General features: G+C 44.4%; 2 protein-coding genes across 7 annotated transcripts; one reads left to right on the top strand and one right to left on the bottom strand.

The window, feature by feature from the left end:
- The first annotated feature begins 3,017 nt into the window (after positions 1-3,017).
- spag16 (sperm associated antigen 16) lies at positions 3,018-8,143 on the top strand. 2 transcript variants are annotated; one of them, XM_031855814.1, is made up of 4 exons: positions 3,018-4,078; positions 5,306-5,410; positions 5,472-6,152; positions 7,184-8,143. In XM_031855814.1, exons 1-3 carry the CDS (start codon positions 3,164-3,166, stop codon positions 6,135-6,137), a joined length of 1,686 nt encoding a protein of 561 aa, XP_031711674.1. In that variant the 5' UTR covers positions 3,018-3,163; the 3' UTR covers positions 6,138-6,152; positions 7,184-8,143. The 2 variants fall into 2 exon arrangements, with proteins under 2 accessions (XP_031711674.1, XP_031711673.1); XM_031855813.1 differs by having other exon boundaries at positions 5,472-8,143.
- On the bottom strand, positions 6,956-18,501 carry cunh18orf54 (chromosome unknown C18orf54 homolog). Of its 5 annotated transcripts, none has more exons than XM_031855809.1 (15): positions 18,430-18,501; positions 17,278-17,413; positions 16,735-16,891; positions 16,480-16,647; positions 16,098-16,245; positions 15,914-15,983; positions 15,503-15,701; positions 13,538-13,626; positions 13,237-13,351; positions 12,832-12,924; positions 11,268-11,358; positions 11,116-11,173; positions 10,683-10,838; positions 9,411-9,466; positions 6,956-9,065 (listed from the first exon to the last, which is right to left on the bottom strand). In XM_031855809.1, exons 2-15 carry the CDS (start codon positions 17,410-17,412, stop codon positions 8,915-8,917), a joined length of 1,686 nt encoding a protein of 561 aa, XP_031711669.1. In that variant the 5' UTR covers position 17,413; positions 18,430-18,501; the 3' UTR covers positions 6,956-8,914. The 5 variants fall into 5 exon arrangements, with proteins under 5 accessions (XP_031711669.1, XP_031711671.1, XP_031711670.1 ...); XM_031855811.1 differs by having other exon boundaries at positions 13,237-13,342; positions 18,168-18,489; XM_031855810.1 differs by having other exon boundaries at positions 15,503-15,698; positions 18,168-18,489.
- Positions 18,502-19,395: the final 894 nt, after the last annotated feature.

Here is a 19,395-nt window from a genome sequence, read left to right as displayed (position 1 = left end):
GGACCATTACGTGGTCAGAGAGACCCAGTGCAGCACGAGGGACGGCGTGATAGGCCCTGCTGATTGTGGTGTAACAGTGGTCCAGAATTTAATAAACTGTCTGTATTTGGGGAGTTCATGGTTGAGGTTTCCTTTGTTAAAGTAACCAAGGACAATAACTAGAGAGTCCGGGTAGGTCCGCTCCACACACAGTATCTGGTCGGCGAGCGCGCGCTGTGCCTCCTGCACTTTGCCCTGCGGCGGCATGTAAACACCGACCAGTATAAATGAAGCGAACTCACGGGGGGAGTAGAAGGGTTTGCAGTTAATGATAAAATATTCCAGGAGAACAGTGCTGGAGAATCACTGTCACATCGTTGCACCAGCCACTGTTGGAGTAGAAACAGATTCCTCCACCCTTCGATTTGCCGGAGAGCTCCGTATCGCGGTCCGCTCTGAACAGCTGGAAGCCAGCCAGCTGGAGCGCAGAGTCCGGTATGGATCCACAGAGCCAGGTCTCAGTGAAGCACAAAACGGAGGATGAAGAAAAGTCTCTGTCTCTCCTCACCAGTAGCTGAAGTTCGTCCAGTTTGTTGCACAGTGAGCGGACGTTGGAGAGAAATATGCCCGGCAGCGGTGTGCGGAATCCACGTGTGTGAAGACGCACGAGCACGCCGGCCCGTTTCCCTCTCCTACGGCGTCTCACTGCATGGGCTAAGGTGAGAGCACCTTTCACTAGAATGTCCAGTAATTCCACAGAAGTTAGCAGAAAAGTTGGGACTAAGTCCGCTGTAGTTGTAGCCTACCCCTGATGTTCATGAGCTCATCTCTGGTGAAAGAGCTCCGGGTATCGCAGCATAAAACTGAATTAACGACGAAAACAACACAAAACAATGCGCACCAACACGTCGAGGCAGCCGTCCGCGGCGCCATCTTGATGTGATAAATCAAATACATTTTAATACTCCAGATCTTTTTAGTTATTATCTACAGTTATCAGATAAACACTATAAAAAGAAAGTGATGAGGTATTTGTTGTACTGTAGTGCAGTTGTCATCTGATCATGTATTGATCAGGACATGCTTTCATATTGTGGAATCGTCCCTCTGCTCCACAGCTTCCTCGTGCTGGTTTTATGTCTCGTGCTGTCCTCTAGTGACCTCTGGTGAACCCAGCAGTGTGCAGTGATGTGAATGAGGTCTCGAAATACTGATTCATGAGGACAGCGTGGAGGACATTCATTTTGCTTGTGTACCTCAGAATATACACTGCTCAAAAAAATAAAGGGAACACTTAAGCAACACATCCTAGATCTGAATGAATGAAATAGTCGTATTAAATACTTTGTTCTTTACATAGTTGAATGTGCTGACAACAAAATCACACAAAAATTATCAATGAAAATGAAATTTATTAACCCATGGAGGTCTGGATTTGGAGTCACACTCAAAATTGAAGTGGAAAAACACACTACAGGCTGATCCAACTTTGATGTAATGTCCTTAAAACAAGTCCAAATGAGGCCCAGTAGTGTGTGTGGCCTCCACGTGCCTGTATGACCTCCCTACAACGCCTGGGCATGCTACTGATGAGGTGGCGGATGGTCTCCTGAGGGATCTCCTCCCAGACCTGGACTAAAGCATCCGCCAACTCCTGGACAGTCTGTGGTGCAACGTGGCGTTGGTGGATGGAGCGAGACATGATGTCCCAGATGTGCTCAATTGGATTCAGGTCTGGGGAACGGGCAGGCCAGTCCATAGCATCAATGCCTTCGTCTTGCAGGAACTGCTGACACACTCCAGCCACATGAGGTCTAGCATTGGCATATGGTCTCACAAGGGGTCTGAGGATCTCATCTCGGTACCTAATGGCAGTCAGGCTACCTCTGGCGAGCACACGGAGGGATGTGCGGCCCTCCAAAGAAATGCCACCCCACACCATTACTGACCCACCGCCAAACCGGTCATGCTGGAGGATGTTGCAGGCAGCAGAACGTTCTCCACGGCGTCTCCAGACTCTGTCACGTCTGTCACATGTGCTCAGTGGAACCTGCTTTCATCTGTGAAGAGCACAGGGCGCCAGTGGCGAAGTTGCCAATCTTGGTGTTCTCTGGCAAATGCCAAACGTCCTGCCCGGTGTTGGGCTGTAAGCACAACCCCCACCTGTGGACGTCGGGCCCTCATACCACCCTCATGGAGACTGTTTCTGACCGTTTGAGCAGACATATGCACATTTGTGGCCTGCTGGAGGTCATTTTGCAGGGCTCTGGCAGTGCTCCTGCTGTTCCTCCTTGCACAAAGGTGGAGGTAGCGGTCCTGCTGCTGGGTTGTTGCCCTCCTACGGCCTCCTCCACGTCTCCTGATGTACTGGCCTGTCTCCTGGTAGCGCCTCCATGCTCTGGACACTACGCTGACAGACACCGCAAACCTTCTCGCCACAGCTCGCATTGATGTGCCATCCTGGATGAGCTGCACTACCTGAGCCACTTGTGTGGGTTGTAGACTCCGTCTCATGCTACCACTAGAGTGAAAGCACCACCAGCATTCAAAAGTGACCAAAACTTCAGCCAGAAAGCATAGGAACTGAGAAGTGGTCTGTGGTCACCACCTGCAGAACCACTCCTTTATTGGGGGTGTCTGTCTTGCTAATTGCCTATAATTTCCACCTGTTGTCTATCCCATTTGCACAACAGCATGTGAAATTGATTGTCAGTGTTGCTTCCTAAGTGGGCAGTTTGATTTCACAGAAGTGTGATTGACTTGGAGTTACATTGTGTTGTTTAAGTGTTCCCTTTATTTTTTTTGAGCAGTGTATATTCATAGACAGAAAACAATCCAAAGTGATTGATGGCTGGTATCTGACATTTGAAATATGCATTAAAAGGCTAAATTAAATAACAAAAATAAAAACAGACAACTTTTGTAATTACAAAGTGCTTTAAAGTAGATTCAAAAAACTTAAAGCAGAAACAAACATTTAAAACAGCATATACACAGTATATATATAGATATATATATATACACACACACACACAGTATAAACAGATTTCAGATCAGATAATATAACTCATAATTGCGATTACATAGAGTTGCTATGGCAGCATGGGTAAACAACACAGTGAAGGTAGGCTGCTAGTTACCACGGCAACAGGTAAACGAAGAGCTCAGCGACACAGGAGAGAAAATGAAGGAAGGAGCAGACGAGGAGAAACTGGAGGTTTCCTCAGAGGAGGAGGCGGCTCTCTCCGCTGCTTCCAGAGGGACACGTGCACCGTCCAAACTACACACTGTCCCCAAGATCCCGGAGGTGGTGGACGACTTCCTGAGGAACTTCCTCCGGAGGGCCGGTCTGAGCCGCACTCTGAACCTCTTTGAGGCAGAGTGGTACGGCTCGGCGCAGAAACTCCGGACTGAAGCTCCGAGGACGGCGTGGACGGGACGGGACTTCATGCCCGATGCTCTCACACACGGGCAGCTGCTCCGGAGTGAGCTGGAGACGGTCCGCGCGGAGACGGACCTGCTCCAACGGGACGTGCTGGTGGCAGTGGAGAGCCTGGTGAGGACGCAGAGGGAGAGGGACTTCCACCGGCTCCAGTACCGACGAGTCGCTGAGGAGAAGAACCGGCTCATCGAGGACTTCAAACAGCTGAAGGAACACCTGGAGTCCTATGAGCCGGCGCGGAGGCAGCTGGAGGACAAATATCAAGCAGCTCTGAGCCGAAAAACGCTCATCAGTTTGGAAAAGGACCGAGTTCAAAACACCACCGACGCTAGACTGAATGAGGAGAAAGCCCTCATCAAGAGAGAGAGCAGCATCAAGAGGAGCGACAGCGCAGATAAATCCCCAGCCAACAGCACCGTGACCAGACACCCAGAGGACACACAGTTCCCTGTCTGCAGCAGGCTGCTGGACCCTCAGCGGGCTCAGGGGGCATTTGAAAAAAGGAAAAGCCCCAATTCCTTCAGCCTGTCCTACTCCTTCAGAGCCCATAAGCTTCCCATCAGCTGCATTGACCTCCATCCACGAAAACTGATCCTCGCCACCGCCAGTGATGACCGCAGCTGGAGGCTGTGGGAGCTGCTACCCAACGGAGAGAAGGTGAGAGGAAGAAGTTCATTCAAAGCTGGGAGGGAGATGAGATAAGATCACATATGAAATGAGTTTAGATGATAGAATCACATATGATTTATGAGATGAGATAGAATCACTGTGATATGAGATGAGATTAGATGAGTTTGCACAAGAGATGAGATAATATTGGATGGGATGACATTTGAGATGAGACAAGAAACCAAGATAAATCAAACTACCTTCATATAGTTTGTTCTACTTAATTCCCTGTTTTATTGATTATAAAATAATCTAATTTGAATATCTATACATTGTCCGTGTGTAGCATGGAGGGGTTTTAACTGCATTTCATTGTGCAATCCTGTACTGTATAATGACAATACAATTTTATGAATAATGATGAGAATCAATGTTGAGAGATCTTTTAAAAAGCAAACCATGACATAAGATGAGACATAAGAGACGGAAATGTCCAATGAAATGTGATTTTACATCGGTGTCAAAATTAGCTGTTAAATGATTTGATATGGAACCTTTTTTAAACTAGGAATCATTCGTTGAGATAAAACAATGAGATGAGATAATACACTAAAATGAGGTACGAGATGAGACAAAATATCTAATAAGATGATATACCAGACAATATGCTATTAAGATGAAACAAGACAAACTGATTCAAAAACTAGAGAGCATTATTTATAAGGTGAGTCAGTCAAATTGAGAGCAGGCGAGATACGACTCGAGATGACATGAGACAAGAACCGGATGAAATGTGATGAGATCAAACCAGCGGAGATACCATGAGATTAGTTGGGAAATGAGATAAGATGAGATCTAAATCAGATAAATAATATCAAATTAGAAACAGCAGACTAGAGAGTAGATTTACTACGACATGAAATGGAAATGAGAAGGAATTAAGACAAGTTGAGATATGAGATGACAGGATGAGACAAAATGAGAGAAAGAAGATCAGGGAGGAATCGTCATGAGGTGAAATCCGTCACGTTGAGATAACTGAGACAAACCGTAGGATTAGATACACTGATAGCTCACACATCACAGGCGCTAAAAGAAACTGACCAACAAGAGAACAAGCAGAATGACACGACAGGAAGACGTCACAATGAGACGCAGTGAAGTGAAACGATAAGATAATAAACTAAATGTCGTAAGATGAGAAAAAAGAGAGAGAAGTCAATGAAATCCTATTGTGTGTTGGGCTATGTACTGAAATGTAATGTGTGTTGCCAGGTTGGTCAGATGGTGCTGACGGGTGAGGGTCACTCGGATTGGCTGTCTGGCTGCAGCTTTCACCCTGATGGAGCAAAACTGGCAACGACCAGCGGAGACTCTACGGTAAGATTATCTTAGTGTAAAGGTTAAAGGTCAACCCGGCATCATTTTAGTCCCCCCGCAGGTGCGGCTCTGGGATTTCTCCCGTGGGTGCTGCGTGTTGTCGCTGCCCGGTCATGGCCAGCCCACATGGGGTTGCACCTTCCACTCCTGTGGTCACTTCCTGGCCTCCTGCTCCGCCGACCGAACCGCCAAGCTGTGGGACCTGAACAGCCAGCGCTGCCGGCTCACGCTGCGGCGCCACGCGGCCTCCGTCAACAGCGTCTGCTTCCTGCCCTCCTCCGACCTGCTCCTCACGTGCTCGGCTGACAAAACCCTCGCCACGTGGGACGCCAGACTGGGCGTCTGCACCGCCGACTTCCATGGACACCAGCACCCCTGCAACCACGCCGCCTTCAGCCCGGCGGGTGACGTCGTGGCCTCCTGCGACACGCGAGGCGTCGTCAACCTGTGGGACATCAGGAAACCCGCGTTGGCGACGGCAACGGTCGACGGTGGGCCGATGGCCGCCAACCAGGTGGCGTTCAGCCCGTCGGGGAAGACGCTGGCCGTGGCCAGCACCGACGGTCTGGTCAGGGTGGTGGAGGTGGATACCGGCGTGGCGAGCAGCTTGTCGGGACACGGCGACGGCGTGCAGAGCGTGACGTTCGACCACGAGGGGGAGACGGTGATGTCAGCGGGGAGCGACGGGGTGATTATCGTTTGGGCGGGAAGAGAAAACCTGAAGTGAAACCAGCTGATGATGGTCAGAGTTCACCTGAAGTGTTTGTTTTATTGTGGGGACCTAAATGTTTGATACTAGAACCTAAGTTTCAGAATTCATAGCTTTCATACTTTAATAAATAAACGTTTAAAAAAAACTGTACCATGAAAACCTTGAATAGAAGCAAAGATTCCTGAATGTTAAAGGTTGTCTTCACACAAGCAGCAGTTTAAGATCTTTGACCTTATTATAATTTAAATTAGGAACTATTTTATCAAAGAATAAACAAGATTATGAATCCAATTATGAATCTTTTTTACTCGTAAAGTATTGAGGTTTGATACCCAGCTCCTGTCGACATAAGGACTTTTCTAATGATCACAGATTTCTGTTGGATCTTGACTTCTGAGGAAATTCACAACAATTAAAACATCTGTTTGGCACCATATAGTGTTTATGTCAACCATGTGGACTCACACATGGAATTTAGCAAAAACTTGAAATTTGTAATATTGTCACAACAGAAAGAAGCTTCAGTTGTCATGTTATAAAAAGTTGAGAATCAATCAAAGGGGCCCTCCACAGATTTTACACATGAAGTGCAGTTTTTACCAAACAGGGAGGTTCACACAAAAAGATGCTGGAGGGAAATAAAAAGTGCAGAATCCAGTGCTTATGGAGCTTGACTCATTCTGGGGACTCAGGGACAGGAACTCTCTGCTGCTTTCACAAGTATCCCAGCTTTATAGAATCTACACTAAAAGTCACAGGAGATGCATGTCCTCTTTGGGATCCCACTAATTCTACACACAACTTTCAACACGCTTCAATGAGGTTTGATAAATATATATATATTTGTCAGTTTGGAATGTTTTTAAAAGATATCAGGTTTAAGGAAAGCTGTGAAAGAGGAATGCTCCTTATAAAAATGACTTGACACCATGACGGAATTAAACCAAGAAATGTTTTAATGTGAACCGTTTGAGGACAAACCGTCTCAGACAGACCAGCTGGAGACATTCCAAGAATAAAAGCACAGATCTGTTACAAAACATACATGTTTTCATGTTCAGGTCACCTGTCTGCCTGCATGCTGATTTGGCACTTTAATGGTTCGGACTGTGAAGCAAGACAGAAAACACTGACAGTGTGCCTTCTGAAAGAGAAAAAGTGATACAAATACGAATGAATCAATGAACTGTCGTCCTGTTTCCCGTCCAAATCATACAGGGTAAGTTCATTACCTGGTTGAGGTTCATCCTGAGGTCACTTTTGTTACCAAATCAAAGTGTTTCTGTTGCGTTCAATCATATGGGATGGATGGTAGAGATGGAAAGATTCCGTGTTCACAACCTGTTTCTCAGGCTCATCTGTATTAATAAGCTCCACACTGGACATATATAAGCTTTTTCCACTCGTAATAATAAATCCGACAATTTGCTTTTAATATTGCTTTTAAAATTGAGGTGGTGGTAACTCCCACACAATGAACGCAGCATGATTTGTATCGTAGGGGCCATTTAGGACATCTCAGACTCAGCTCTTCATTGTTACACTTTCCATCAGGTTGGACTGAAGTGGACTGAAGGCTCAAAGCTCCAGTTGGTAACTTTTTGCAAATATAATAAAGTTCTAGAACTGTTATTTAATATTTTTTTATAAAATCATCGCTTGTGAATTTCAAACAAACTAGGCAGCGCGGATCAAATAAAAATAAATATAAACATGTCTTAACCCATTTTTCATTGAGCTAAACCGGCTCATTACATCAGTGTGACATGAAGAACTTTGCCTAAATTAATAACGGTGTACTAACAGAAGTTCCCTCATTTAGATCACAACATCATTGTTGAGGTTCAACATCGGACGTTTAACATGTGATGTTTTAGGTTTCAGTCTGGGAATATTTTAAAACTTTAGTGGGTAGCATTTATCATTCTAATATGGCCACTAATGTGTAGCTTAGTAGCCAACATGCTGAGGTTAAGCTTGTAAGATTGAGCGTTTAGCATGAAAACATGCTAAAATAAACAAGTCACATTTTGCATTACAATGTAGAAATGCTGATGTTAGCATATTAATATGGCTAAAGTTACAGTTGACATGTTAACATTAGTATTTTAACATGTTTAGCAAGTTAGCTAGGTTTACTATATTGCATGTCTGGTTGACAGCATGCTAACACATTGTGACACTGTTTTCTCCAGAGTCTTGCTGCTAGCCTGGCTACAAATAGATACATTTATCATTTAAATTAAATTGTCAGTGCAGTAACAAACCACTAGACATTATATCCCTCATTCATATTGGCACATTTACATATTAAGTTGACACTTTTAGTGTCTCAGCAGCTGAACAGATGCTTGCAATAACTAAAAAGATGTTAATATTTGTGTCCGTCTTGTCATTTCTTCCCTTACATCGAGTGTCCTCAACATTGCAGAGCTTCATTCTCATCCAGAATTTAATGAGCAGCAGTGTGAGATTTTTTCATCCAAATAGAAATGTAAAAAAGAAGGATGTTAGCAACTTAGCTATTGAAACCATCCTCTAATCTAACAAGAGGATTTTCCAAAAGGTCAGACTGCTCTTTAATACACATTTCATGGATTTCCAGAAGAGTCTGGTTTGGTCTCTGTGTTATTGTCCAAAAAAATTACACCTTTTCCTTTAAAATACATATCCAGAGCAGACCATCTAGAATCATCTGCTGTTTCCTGGTGCTGCTGGACACGGTGACGTGAGGACTGACGGATGGAGACACTGACAGGAAGTCTCTTGCTCTGGTGAACAGGCCGGTAGCTTCAGGAGGGTTTCTGCTGACTACAGATGAGTCCGTCAGCAGAGGAAGAAGAGTAGCGTCCTTCATCTTCGTCCCTCTCCCCCTCTTCCTCTGGGTGTTTCTCTCTGGGTTCTTCCACCAACACCTTCAGACGGCTCAGGTGATGCATCGCTCTGAGGAGGGAAACATTCGTCAAAAATATTGCTCTGAACTGACAACTGTGTGTGTGTGTGTGTGTGTGTGTGAGAGTGAGTGAACACTTCAGGTACAAACTACTTCATCTTCAGGAGCGCACAGAGCAGCATCTGGACGGCATACAGCACAGAACCACAGAGTTCTCTTGTAGCTCATCAAAGAAGCCAAGCATTTTCGATTTCATAACTTAATAATTAGCTGTGACGACTGAGGCTGTATATAATGTGGTGGCAATCCCTTTAAAATATGTTGAGCTATTTCACAGGATGAGGACAACAGCACAGTAACTCACATGATGATCCTGATGCGTTAGTGTCAGTTACCTCTGTAGCGACGGTCCACCAGGAAATCTCTCCAGCTCCGCATCACCTTCAGGCCTCTGGAACACAAACAACTCCATGTGACCTGAAACATCGTCTACATACAGCACACAACATGCAACAGTACAAGGTGACTAGGTCCGTTTACTGTCACTCTACAACACACGGTTGAGAACCAAATGTGAGTTACAGTCCTTTTATGGTACACAAGCAGGAAATACAACAAAAACTAAATATATAGATTTCTTTATGATAGAGTACAGAGGATGAGTTAACAGCCAGAGGAAAGAAGCTGTTCTGAAGTCTGCTGGTTCATCAGCTGATACTTCTGTATCTCTCTACAGATAGCAGCAGGTGAACAGGTTGTGTCTCGGTGGGTTTAGTCGTTTAATATCCTTTGAGCTCTTCTCAGGCTCCTCTTCTCACCAATATCACTGATGCTCAGTAGACCAGTGATGTTCCTGGTGGTTTCTATCACCTGCTGTAGAGCCTCCTGTCCTGGAACATCACATGTTAGTTTGTCATGTCTCCAGTCAGGAAGCTTTCTATTGTTCCTTTGTAAAAAGGTTAAAAATAACTTGGCACAGGAATTTAGCCTTCTTAAGTTTCCTAAAGAAACACAGCTGTTTATGAGCTTTCTTCACCAGGATGGAGATGTGTGAGGACCATGTCAGCTTGTTTGTGATGATGCTGGTTCCCAGGAACTTAAAGCTGTTAACTTGCTCCACCTCAGCTCCATTGATGTAGACAGGGATGCATCTTCGCCATTTCTCTCTAAAATCAGCTCCTTTGTTTTACTGACATTGAGCAGCAGGTTGTTCTCTGAGCACCACTCTGCCAGGTTGTCATCTTTGAAGAATGATCCAATAGTTCCCAGTGTTATTGAAATGCTCATCCCTCAGCTGAGTGGAGGGCTGTGGAGATGCATCCTCTGTGGATCTGTTGGTTCTGTATGAGTTAGGTTTGTTCTAGATAGGCCACCGAAGGTTTTCCAGAACAATATGCGATCAGGATTAATGCTTTCTCGTTTGCGGGGGGGAATAAGCGACTAGCATACTCTGTTTTGGTAATATCTCACTACAACTGGACTCCCAATACCATAGAAAGCAGTCAAACAGACCTATAATACTGCTGAACCAGCTGCCATAACAAAACAAAGAAGGTATTAGCTGAGTATCAGCCAACATGGTGAAAAAAAAAAAAATAATGATTGGGGGCATCCCTCCTGTTTCCTCAAAACACAGCCGAATGTTGAGTCCTGAGGTGTGTTCATACCTGCTTCACTGGAGCCTCCATCTTAGCTACCCGTGCATGTTGTTGTCGCTGAAGCTCCGCCTCCACTGCCTGCAGTCTGAACAGCATCTGTTTCAGAGCCTCCACTGGACCAGGCTGCTTAAAGATGCTGTTACCGTGGAGACCGGAGACCCGAGCCTGGGGGACACAGAAAGGGGGGGGATCATTTGGAGAGTCATAGGAACCATGTGTATGGAGTAGAGAGAGTGGGACTGGTTGTGCAGTGGATCATTAAACAGGTAAGGAGTGGACCAGGACACACAGGGTACATCCCAAGTCTCTTAATTGTCGTTTCCTCGCTCCTCACATGGTTTCCTCCATGCATCCCTGGAAGGACTAAGGCGCAAGGAAAGGACCCAAGTGAGGGAAACGGGGATGCAATTAAGAGACTTGAGAAGTACCCACAGACTCCTACCTGAGCTCCTCGATGGGGCGGAGCCTCTGTGATGCTCCCTGATGCTGCCTCTGAGTCCCTGCAGGTACAACATACAATCCTGTATCATTCAGTGTGTGGTTCAGGCACGGTGCAGCAGAGCTAAGGATAAAGGGAGTGTGAGTAACTCTTACCAAGCGAAGGGACGACGGTGAGAAGAACAGAGCAGCAGCTCCTCTGTGTTCACTGGACTGACTGCTTCTTCCACACAATCAGTAGGACTGACTACAACAACAACAACAGTTATTCAATGAGAAAAGGCAGCATTGTGTGGACTAAATATGTGCTCAACCTTTTTGATATGGTGATAAAGATTTTACTGTTTCCGTCTGTGTGATTGTGGCGGATCACAACAATCGTCGCATCAAGACACAACAGACATCTGTTTGTGCATCCTGCCCTCAGCTGCTTCACAGTAATGCACTGTTTACATCCTTTCATTCACTGTAATCCTGAGTGAAAATGTTAGTTTTTTTTGTGGAAATGGCATTCCATAGCTAGATGTGTGCGACAAATTGATAAGATCACAGACTTTCTTCAACCGGCCCCATGCCGTCAACAACCCTGAAGAGCATCAGAAACGTGTAGGAGCAAACACAAGCAGCTCAAACTGGCCAATCACAGCCTTTTGCTATCTCCGTGCGGTATCTCTGCAGCTGACGCCACAGTGTTTGAGCCACATTTAACAGCAAACTCTTACACAACTCGTGCAGTATAATCAGAGTCTTATTTATCCATTTGTGTGCTCGCTACTCCCCGAACACATGCATCTTCAAAAACGTCTGCACTAACAGGACGAGTAGCGAGCCTGCACAGGAGTGAGACCGTTTCTGTGGAGGTGTTAGAAATAGTCAGGTTTCAGTGAGGATGCGTTCATGAAGTAGTGCACATACAACTGGATGAAGAAGACCTGGAGTTTGTGAAAAGGATGTTTTGATGTAGTTTTGCTGGATTTAAACGCGGTCCCCATTGACGTAAATCCATCAAGACTTTTCTCCATTAACCGTGGAGGCGTGAGAGAAAAACTACGTTTTCTACAAGAACACAGGGTGAGTAACTGATGTACATATGGCCATTTTGGCAGTGACGTATTCCTTTAGTGCAGAGCTGTAAATCAAGCTTCGGGGGTGTTCTTTCCTGTACAACAGCAACACACAAATTTGGACTGTGGACAGGGACTTTTGTTGCACGTCTCTCTTTGTATATAGTATGATGGTTCCCGTCTAATAAAAGGGAAAATGGCAAACAAATATATTAATAAAACTAGTGAAAGCCACACAGTGATGCATCTTTCCTTCCTCACATCACCTGGGCTAGAGGGTTGGTACTTTAACTAGTTGCTAAATATGCTGGTCCTGAACTGTGTTAATTGTTTTGCTTCACAGAGAACCAGTCGATTGAGAGCAATGAGCAGCTCCTCTGAACATGTTAATGCTGCAAAGAGACACATCAGGTTGATCAGAGATTAAGAGAAAAACATTTCTGTTTCTGAGGATTGATGTTGTTTCCCGTGGCAACACTGTTGTCATGCTAATTTTTTCAGTTATAAATCGGAAACTGGTCTAAATATGTAGAGCACACACACATAACAAGTAAACTGATTTGTTTGTGTTATCTGAGCTGTGTAAATGATAACTCATTAGCAATAGCATTAGCATTAGCATCGCTGCTTTCAACAGGAGGAGAAACTGGTCTGACCTGGATCTGCAGGACCGTCTGCTTCTCCAGAGCTGTGAGACAGGCTGTTCAACACCTGGTCGGCCTTCTGGATCAGAGACTCCATCCTGTTGTCTGGCAGGAGGAAACACACATTGCTTTAGAACAGTGCTTCTTAAAAGGGGGTACTAGTACCCAACAGTGTACTGAGGAGTACTGCAGGGGGATGAGAGAGTTTTTTTTACAAATGTTAATTTAAAAAGATATCAGTCATGCATTTGATAAACCCATGTTATATAAAATATTTCTATTTATTTTGTAAACGGTCAACATTTGTTTTCCTTACAGAAATGATCCACTGGGAAGGTGGTACAATATTGAATAAAAGACTGAGAACCACACGTCTGTAACACACCTGAGATAGTGTTACATCAAGAAGCTTCTCACCTCTGAACAGAGTCTCCATGACGTCAGAGCTGTGTCTCTCTGCGGCGAGGACAGAAATCTGTTCAGCAAACTGAAGCCTGAGGTCTCTGAGAGTCCGCTGGTCAACCTGATCTCTCTCTTTCACACACACACACACACACACACACACACACACACACACACACACACACACACACACACACACACACACACACACACACACACTAACATAACTGGGTATGGACCATTCTGCCATCCTTTTTCCTGTCAGATACAGTTTAACGTGAGCTGCTGATGGTATTGACAGATGCGGTTCTCTCACCTGATCAGGTGTCTGGTCGGGATCATCAACCTCCAGCTCTGCCACCCAGGATGGAGCCTTGTTTCTGGGAGCTGCAGGCGGAAGAACACCTGGAAGAGCGATAGCAGAAAAGCATGATTATGTGATGCTAAAGATTCCACATCAGACATCATTTCTACATGGTGTTTATCTGAATATTAAGATTATTATCTTGGTAATTATGAGAGAAGTTTTCATGGAAAAAAAATAATCTGCCATTTTTCTGAATTAACTAAATACTTTAAAATCCAGATTCCAGATCTCATTTTCCTGAGAGCTGAATTTCATGGAAGCAAACATGTCCCACATGTTTAGTTTAAAAGAACTTTTCTCAGAATTTCTATCTCGTTAATATATTTTTTAATAAAAGGGAGTCCATTGTGTTTCCTGAATATTCACATTATGCATTTATTTTTAAATTCTAATCCATTGTTATTATACAGCAGACCAGAGCCGCTTCTCAGTCCTAGTCCACATTGGGGCTCTTGATGGCTACACAAATGATTGAGCTAAAAGAACGAGACTGAGGCGGTTCGGCTGCATAGCTCACATACCATCAACACTGTGTTTCACGTTACAAAATAAAAGTCTAATTTTACATGTTCACGTGTCGTTACTACTGTCATTTTGTTTTCCATTAAATGATATCTACTGTTCCCACACATAAACCACTAGCTAAGATATTAGACACCACCAGTGAATGTGGGCAGACCTCAAGAGGTGTTGTGAGACATTACCCAGCAGCAGAGAGCCCCTCAGAGGTACCTGAGGACTTTGATAACTGGTGGTTGTGTAATTAAAATGCTATTCGGCTGAACAGGAAGAATCAAACAAAAGCATTTTTCTGTTTAAAGTGATACATTGTTTGTTTAAATTGAGATGAGGTAATAGCTCAAAGGATTATAATAAAAGATTGATAGTTAATCTAACAAAAATGAATAAAGACAAAATAGAGGCTTTTAGATTTTGTATATTCTACCATGTATAAATATAACTAAAGTGTGCTAATTACACTGACTCATCACAGTGATTCCACAACAACCTGCATGTTCTCATCCAAAGTCATAAATATATTAACAGACATTAAAGCGAGCCATTTGTATCCAACAATAACTTCATGTCTGTGGTTCAAAGTAACGTGTCTTGGTCATGATGGATTGGATTCTTGTGATTCTTTGTATTACTGTGTTCTGTACATGATGTATGTACAGAACACATTGTTGTACATTTGGTTTCAAACTGTTATCTTCCTTTTGTATATTGTGCACCCGACTGCAAATCCAAAATTCCTCGTATGGGATAATAGAATGACTGGACTGAACAGATGATCCAGCTAACTGTACAGTTCCAGATTGATTTTTTTAAAATCAGCTTTGAAAAAACAAAATCCAGACTCGTATCAACATCCTAATCTGGAGAAAAGGGTTCTTCTGAGGACAGATAGTGGGACCAGCTCACACAAAGTGGGGACACACCACTTTGTGTGAGCTGAAGACACATCTTTGGCCTTAGAAGTAACGCTCACTAACTACTGTTGGTAGTAAGTTACATAGCTGGACATGCCGACTATTGCAGTTTACATTAAAGCCGATAAACACTGTTGAGGGAAGAAGACATCGAGCTGTCATCCACTGTGCAGGCTGTTAACTAATTAGTCTGAATTTGAATATGTGTAATTTAGTGTTTCATGACGGTCGAAACGCTTTCAGAGGCGTTTCAAAAGTGACAATGAAACTTTGATTCAATCACATAAAACTGAATAAAGTATTATTTATCAGTGACTTCATCCTGAAAGCAGCTCTACCATTTGGGTTTTGAAACTCTCTCTCTTAGACTAAGCAGTGACTGTGTAGTGCAGAGTGGGTTCAGTAAAACCAGGGACTTGCGATGTATGTGTACTGAGCCGTGGACTCTGGAGGTGTTGGTGCCGTGCAGGCGGTGCTGTACCGGGGTCATCCCACAGCTCTGACTCTGTGGGCGGAGGCATCTCACTAAGGTCACAGCGTTGGACCCAAGCGGGGTACTTTAGGTCCGGCACGCTGGTGATCCCAGAGCAGTCCATGTCAGGCCTGTTACTGGTGAACCAGCGAGGGAGGTGGAGGGACGGAGACGCCCACTCTGACCTTGCTGCTCTGTGTGCAGACTGCTGCAGACAGAAACAGGGAAGAAAGACATTCACTACAGTCCTACTCAGAATCAAATCCAGAAGCACAAATAAAAATGTCAATGATGAACAAGGAGATGCTCTTATGACTGCTGGTGACTAGTAGTTCTCTTGAATAGCTATGTTGAATACACTTATTGTAAGTCGCTTTGGATAAAAGCGTCTGCTAAATGACTGTAATGTAATGTAGTCACCCTATGGCAGCTGGCTGAGGAGACGTCCACATGTGGATTCAACATGGCTGCCCCTGGTCTCTCTCTGTACCTGGAGAGAGGAAAGTAAAGAAAGGTCAGATGTGAGGTCGACCTTTGACAGGACAGAACAGATATCTTTCAGCAAACATCACAAATGAGATGGATTAGTGGCAGCAGCTTGAACCTGGAGCTCCTGGGCATCCTGGTTGGATGAAGGTGGTGGTGGTTCAGCTGGGGGGCACCATGGCTGCTGCTGAGTCTGTCCCAGGTTCTGTGTGCTGGTCTGGAGGAGGAAAAGGGGGGCTCTGAGGGTCCAGACTGGGACAGGAAACCTGGATCAGCACACGAGACGCGTCAGAAGAACCGAGACATGCAGACGGACACAAAAACTCCAACTAATCAATTTATTCTGTCAACCCATTTACCATTTAACTAAACAATATCTGAAATACAGACAAATGCCTCATCCCAGAATGAGGCATTTGAAGACATTTGATGAAGCTGTGGGCGATGCCTTTAAAGAAACTGCTGGTGTGGGCGGTGTTGAGGGTGATGCGTTTAGAGACCTTGGATGAAGGCGGAGGTGTGAGTGACAGGCATCGAGCCGTCGTAAGGGATGGACAGCAGCTCGTCCGTCGTCATGGAGAGTCTGTCTCGGTTGCCGCGGTGATGGAGAGAGCTGACGGGGAGGTTCAGGAAGTCCAGCTCCCTGTCGGTCAAACGCTCCCTGAGAACTATGAGACGAAAAACAAACGCATAAAGACAACTGATACAAACGGTCCTGAAACAAATGCGTTTCCCTGATGAACGTGGTGACCTACCATCTTTGTTTCTGAGCTCGCTCACTCTGGGTCTGCTCAGCGTGGAGGGCAAACTGTGAGGCAGAAGAAGCCTTCCGGTCAACGACGCGCTGTCCTGCCGACTCCTCTCAAAGTCTGTGATGTAGGCGTCCAACGCCGCTGAGGCCGAGTAATAGTTCTGCAATCAATAAGCATGAGTGATGGATTTTAGTAAGCCCAGCCACAGGAAAATCTTTTCAGCAAACAGCTTGTCTTGAGTTTTATTACCGACATCAGAGAGACTATTGACGGGCTTTTACTGTGAAAAGGCTGGAGGGCTTTTAATTTGAAGCACTGAGATCATTCAGAAATGAACAGACATTTAATGGTAACACCCTCCTTTGAGCTTTGAAATGCTAATTTTCTGTATTTAAAACCCTGTGCAGAACGTCCATCTAGAATCTATTGTTTGAACTCTGAGGAATTAACCTCCAAGTTGGCTCAGTTAACAGGACAGAGGATACAGACGGGCAGACTTCCTCCACAGTGCCTCATTACTATTGTAAGAGTAGAAGCAGAGCGAACCTGGTCTCTGTATCTGAAGGTGGTGTTGTGTTCAGGAGCCAGCAGGCTGCTCCTCAGGTGACCTGAGCTGGACAGCAGGGAGGTCACCGTGGACTCAGGAGACAGACAGTCACCCACCAAGCCGCTGGCCTCCATGCTGACAAAAACAACAAAAGCACATTCTGATGTTGTAAATCATCAAATCACAAAGAAAAGAAGATGCTGTGATGCTGGAGAGGAATGTTCAAGATGGTGTGTTTGAAATCAAAATCCATGGGTGGCTGTAAATATCCCTTATCCCCACAAGCAGCCCTTAGAAATAAAACTACAGAGTAGTGATCCTATCAATAGGTCGATGGGGTCACAACTTCCGGAGAACAGCTAACAAACTTTGCGATCCTACAACCGGCATTCCAAATCTGGTCAGACAGAAATTATGACACACAGAGATCTTAACCTCAGCGAGTTAAAAATGAACTGACAATAACTCAGAACAGAGTCAGTGTGTTGTCAAGTCACTGTGGTCCGAAAGCTCGTCTTGCCTTAAAAAATGTTGACAGCCTCGAGCTCATATTGTTTTAGTATTAGAAAAACTGGCGGACGTTAGCTTGCTAACTTGGCTTTAGCCTAGCAAACAGCTCACGATAGATAACAGCTGAACAACATGCAAAACACAAACACATTACATCCATGAAATAGTAGGGGTGTTATGTCACGGTGGGTCAGTGCTGCTAAACGACTCTACAGTGTGTGAGACCGTTCAGTGTGTTGGAACTCACAAATGGCCATAGAAATAGCATTTATATACAACTGACATTACAATTAAACTTAGCAGCACTTAAACATGAATACGAATCCAAACGTAGTAATTAAATCCATGCTTCTGCATCAAAGGAACATATTACACTTACATCTTAACCCCAAAATAGTTCCCTTATATTTCGTGTCCAGACCTTTGCGTACAGTAAGTGACCAATGTTGACAACTTAAGATTCAAGGCTCGCGGGTAAAGCTATCTCAGTTAGCTTAGCTGGTCTGGAATCAGTTTAGTTCCGATGGCTTCCGCCCAGGGAAGTTACGACCAAACACCGTAAAAAAAAAAGCTGGCAATTAACTCTATTCATAGTCATCAGCGGAGACACCCACGGCTGGTACAGCAAGCATTCACGTTACATTTTACGGTCTTTCGGAGACCTTCGGAAACTTTCGAAGCATCCAGAGCTCAACTTTACCAACCCGGCTGCTGCTGTAAACTAACGCTACCGCCCCCTATAGGTTGGAGCTAGCTTTAGTCTGTTCACGAGTGGAACCGACGGTCCTGTGGAAGTCTTTTTGCTGTATGAGACTCATGCGGAATTAAAGGATGCACTCTCCCGGATTAGGACAATAATATAATTAATGTTAGGTCCAGAGGTTTTTAAACTGTCAATAGATCCATAGGCTGTAGTCTACTATGCCATTGACACCCGACCCTTTTCTTGTAGCCTGTGTATGTATATAGAGTCACTTACTACATATAACTATGTATATTGAGCACTGCTTTTCTATATGAACTCCAAACAATCATTTTGTACTTATTTTTATCACATTAGGTTACATTTAGCTGATGATAGTTTATTTTTCTTGAGAACAACTTTGAATACTTTTACTTGTCATGGAGGACTTTTACACTGTTATTTCTCCATTTAGTTTATGTAAGAAAAGGCATTCCTCTTCAACTGTAAATCAAAACACAGGACAGCTGGGACACAGAGTTATTTCCCAGAACCTGTGAAAACATGGTGACACTACATATTGTTTTCCAAGTGTTCATCTTCTTTTTTGAGGTTTTGGCAGCTTGCATCATTAATGTTGCATTACTGCCTCCTCCTAGTTATGTTCTACTTCACAGTCCTTTTTTAAAGTTGTGTAATAAGTCCAGTAGCCACTCTTACACTGATTTCTACATGCCCTGTTTCAGGCTATATTGGCTATTTTCTGCGCGTTACCATGCTCCTGACACTGATCACAGTGACCTGTGGGATGTTAAATGTAACATTTTGGTCGCTTAAAAAATGTCTGATTAGGCATTGGGTTGTTCTTAGCTCCACCCTGTCGTGTCCCTTCCGGTTGCAAAAAAAACTAAGATGGCGAACTCGA

Source organism: Anarrhichthys ocellatus, unplaced genomic scaffold (assembly GCF_004355925.1).
Source record: "Anarrhichthys ocellatus isolate YVR2014 unplaced genomic scaffold, GSC_Weel_1.0 scaffold16, whole genome shotgun sequence".
Lineage (NCBI taxonomy): Eukaryota > Metazoa > Chordata > Actinopteri > Perciformes > Anarhichadidae > Anarrhichthys > Anarrhichthys ocellatus.
The sequence above is the reverse complement of the archived record's forward strand: the minus strand, read 5'-3'. Positions and strand labels throughout refer to the sequence as shown.